This window comes from Bombus impatiens, unplaced genomic scaffold (assembly GCF_000188095.3).
Source record: "Bombus impatiens unplaced genomic scaffold, BIMP_2.2 scf_3474, whole genome shotgun sequence".
In the NCBI taxonomy this organism is placed as follows: domain Eukaryota; kingdom Metazoa; phylum Arthropoda; class Insecta; order Hymenoptera; family Apidae; genus Bombus; species Bombus impatiens.
Genome location: NT_179893.1, coordinates 974,372 through 978,698, shown reverse-complemented (window position 1 = coordinate 978,698; position 4,327 = coordinate 974,372). Strand labels below are relative to the sequence as shown.

Here is a 4,327-nt window from a genome sequence, read left to right as displayed (position 1 = left end):
AGAGAGTGGATGGATAAAACCGCCGGCGCTGTTAACATCACCGTTGGCTACAGGGGCTGGAAATTGCCTTGGCTGATTTCATTTCAGGCCAGATTATTTTAAGGGGTTCTGTTTTTCTTTCTCCTACCACACCGGTTACCATCCCCTATAACCGCGCGACTTCGGCGTGATTAATGCGACCAGAGACAAAGGGGGTGAGGCTGGTCGAAAAGCGTCAGCGATCGAGACTCGTGTTACCTTCTGGCTTATAAGCTGATCGATTTAATTTATGCGGACTGACGCGTTGTTACGAGACCTTGACGCGAGATATCCAGGCGAAATCTGTCTCACTGGGCTCGTATCGAAGTTTGCCAATATGAATTTTTTCATACCGATATTTTAAAGGATATTTTAAAGTTCTGTTATTCTATGAAAAACTTCATACTCGTTCGTCGTTAACGCGTACGCGATCTGTAACGAAAACGTTATCCGTCCTTGTACGTCTAAGAAGACGATCGGTATACGCGTCACGTTAACTAAGACGTATTAAAAATAATATTTGCAAAGAAAAATATTTTCTACATATATGCATAATAAAATAACACATACGTAAAAAAGAAGTATTTGTGTTTTCAGTATAAAATTTTCCGTATACGATCTCTGACTTTGGAATGAGTCAGTGGACACGTGAACAAGCACAAAGTTGACTCATATACGAATTTAGCGTATCGCTATTCGCTTTAAATTCGTCGAATGAATCTTTGACGAAGCAATTTTGTACGTAAGCAACCTACGTTATATCCGTACGATAGGAAAAAATCCAAGGGGGAAAATGTCTTAATAAACTTTAAAGCGACAAACAACGGGGTATACTCGGAACGAACCTCTCAATTTTTTAGTGCAACGAGGAAAATTGTTCGAGTGTCGGAGAAGTGACGAGCCCTTTCGAGGGGTAGCGCAACGATGCGAAAGGAGAGGGGGAGGTAGAGGATCCGCTCTCCGCGAGTTTTAAAGAGTTTCAACGTCCTATTATAAAGTCTTCACCGTGCATAATAACATTCAACTCCGTGGGCTGGAAGGCATTAGGGAAATCGCGTTGCCTCCCCTTGCCTGTTTCACCCTCACCCCTTTACCTCGCTCCACCCCCCACCCTCGCCCTGTCCCGTCTCCGTTTCTAACCATTTCCCTGTATCACGCGGGCAATACGGCCCGCACAAATCAGTGGATCTCTTCTACGGCGTGCCGCGATTTCGCTTTCTCGTCGAAGAGGAACAAGAGAGAAGGAAAGAAGGAGGGGAGCAAACGTCGCGGAAACAGCCATAAATAGAGGAGTAAAAAGACGACGGCGTATGGTACTCGGCGTCGTAGGTACCGGCCGATCCTGGAAACGAAATGAACACACGCTTGAAACTCACGATTTGCTTGTATTTATAAGAATGTTATATTTTCTCGGTAGTAATAGGAGCCTCTATAGAGGCGGTAAATATATTAGTAGTGCGCTAATAAATGATATTTATATACAGATGGATAAAAAAAAAAACGAGAGGAAAGTGTGTTCGGCTCTTTCGCGCGTACTCGGAGCGCGAATCACTCGTGTAGGTTTCGTTCTTTCTCTCCCTCTTTATCTTCGTCACAGGTTGCTACCTCACGCCCGCTTCGTAGGACATCCTCTTCGCGTAACATCTTTTGTACTTAATCGATTCGGTGGTTTGGAAATGCAGTATCCTGTAGAATCAGCGCGACATTCGAGTCGTCCCACGTGGCTCGTGAAGACAGTCTGATCGAACGACAACGTCAACAACTCCGTCGAGATTAAGGAGGAGAGGGTGATGAATTTTGTCGTCGTATAAGCGTACGGTCAGGCAAATTCTCTACGAGTACCACGATCGCGATTCTGGCGCCTTTAAATGTGGTTTGCTTCGTCGGTGATTCAAAACGGATCGTTTATCAGCGCACGCAACGTTTATCGGATTTTCTCAATCGTCTTTTGGTATCGATGCCGCCGTTTGATCTTATTCCCGTTCTTTTCCTTCCTTTTCCTCGTTGTTCCTTCCCCTTTCGTCTGGACCGTTTTCGCTCGTCTTTTGGCGTTAAAGCGTAAAGCCGCGACTAAGCCCCTCGTTTCGCAAGTTTCCGATCGCAGACCGCGTTAAAGATGCATTCTCCGCGAAACTCGGCAAGTAACCACGGGCTGCTCGAGTAAACCGTCACCGCCATTATCACCGAGAAAGGAATATTCGAAATCCGAGACGTCGACTTGCTCTCCCGAGGGGCATCGAAACTTACATCGTTAATCTTTGGTATTAGCCATCGTGTACGCCTTTGCTTGCGCCTCGTATACCGACATTTTGGGAACGTCTCGAGATTCGTCACATTCGCGCCGCCGAGATTCCCCTCGAACAGAACAACATCTCTCGATTTTACCTTTGGTATTTAATCGAACGTTCGTTCGCCTCTGTCCAGGCGAATCACAGACCTCCGTCTCGAGCCGACGATAAAATTGAAAAACAGCAAACAGTAACTTACGAACAAACTTACGACGATTCTCTTCCTTCGCCTATCCCGACACTCGTCTTCTCGATCGGCCGTCAAACGTCGAATGTCGACGAATCGCGAGTACTATGGAAATTCGTTCGATTGGTCTGCGTATACTGATAGTCTTTCGGTGTCGCAGAGTCGACAGATACAGATATTTACAAGTAACTCTGCCCCATTCGCTCACCCTCTCACTCGGTCGTCCTTCCACTCTTACTCGCACGCTTCTAATCGCTCTTCTCCTCGCTAGAAACGTATCTTACATAAATCGCCTATTTTTATCATGTTACATGTTGTACCGTATATTACAAGACGTGTATTAAACGTGTATCTCTTCGCTTTCGCGAGATGTCCACGTTCTATTCAGCTCCTATCGTATCTCTTTCCATAAATTTATTCATACAATTCGCGATCACAGTGATTATTCCCAACCTCTAAACGACTATTTCCCCCAAAAACGTCCGATCCTCCGCGGGTATCCTCGAGACCCGTCGCGGAGACCATCTCGTTTCTCTTTTCCATCTTCGTTCCGTTCTCGTCGCGAACGACTCGTCTTTTCCCACCCCCCGTTTCAACCTGCCTTCTTTCTCTCACCGATCCACATGTTATGCGTCCTGTCTGTCTATCACTCTGGTTCCTCGCGTTCACTTTCGTCACGACGTTTTAATCCTCGCCCGTACTCCCTCTCCGTACCTCCCGTTCATCTCGTCGGTCAGCGTCAATAGCCTCAATAACCGCTGAGACATCTGAGCTTCTTCAGGGGGGGTGACACCTCGTTTCAGCTGGTCGGAGCCTGCATAGACATCGGCGGTGGCTTCACCGGTCCGAGGGCTGGACCCGATAGCCCGTTGTTGTTCATGTCTCCCGGAGCTCTGGGTCCACCAACGCCAATGGCCGTTCCGTTCACCATCGGCGTGCTCCCTGACATCTGTCCCTGCACCATAAAATTGTTATTCTCAGTGAGAATGAATCGCATTAATTCTATTCTCTTATATTCTTCCGATCGTTTCTCTTTATTTTGCCAATCGGATTATTGATATTTGGTGAATTTGCATTAATATTTGAGAGACGACCCATGCAGATTTACTGTTCGCGGCTGGTAAATTGGCTAGCGGAAAGAAAGGCTTGATGGATTTGTAGAAAGGAATATTAAAAATCTTTCGTTACTGATCAAAATAATTACAGATCGGAGAAGCAGTGAACAAAGTAGACGTCCATCGCCTCTGCGATGTCTCGCTAGTCAACTTTCCACACTGCAAGAAACGGATTTATATTTTTCTCTCTATACTTTCTTTTTAATATTGTGTTATATTTATATACGAAATGAGCGCAATTTAAACGAGATAATTTACAAAATAATTTAGAAAATAATTTACAAGAAGAAGCAACCCCTGAACGTTAAAGCGATGAAAAGCATTCGAATTTCGCGTTTCATTTTCCGACTGAAAAGCAAAGTTGAAATACGTCGTACGTCGCTGGTCCCTCGGGCCAGCGAACGAGACCGATCACGCGACGAAAACTTCCGGCGTGGCGTGTAACGCTTCCAATTAAAATACCACCGGCTCCGCCTGTCATCGACGACCGTGGTAACACAGCGACTAAGGCGTCGATGCTTTTAAGCATGCGTGCGTGACACAACGCTTCAAACGTTTACGGTCCTCTCTTAACTTACGTTCGACACGTGATTATGTTGACCCACCGACTGGCCAAGTGCCTGATGAGGTTGCAGTGGATTGTGACCAGGATGCATGTTCTGGCCAGGCGGTGTCGGCGCTGGAGGCAGTTGCCTTTTGATGTACGCCAGCGTGGCGGG

At 46.3% G+C, this 4,327-nt stretch overlaps 1 protein-coding gene across 1 annotated transcript in view; it reads right to left on the bottom strand.

Moving 5' to 3' along the window:
- Positions 1-1,383: 1,383 nt before the first annotated feature.
- LOC100748863 (LIM domain only protein 3-like) overlaps positions 1,384-4,327 on the bottom strand; it is a 25,561-nt gene continuing 22,617 nt past the window's right edge. The window contains exons 5-6 of the mRNA XM_003494705.4: positions 4,187-4,327; positions 1,384-3,448 (exon numbers count right to left, since the gene is read on the bottom strand). The exon at positions 4,187-4,327 is cut by the window's right edge and continues 28 nt beyond it. Coding sequence (XP_003494753.1) covers positions 3,293-3,448; positions 4,187-4,327 — 297 coding nt within the window. The 3' untranslated portion in view covers positions 1,384-3,292. The remainder of the gene's footprint in view (positions 3,449-4,186) is intronic.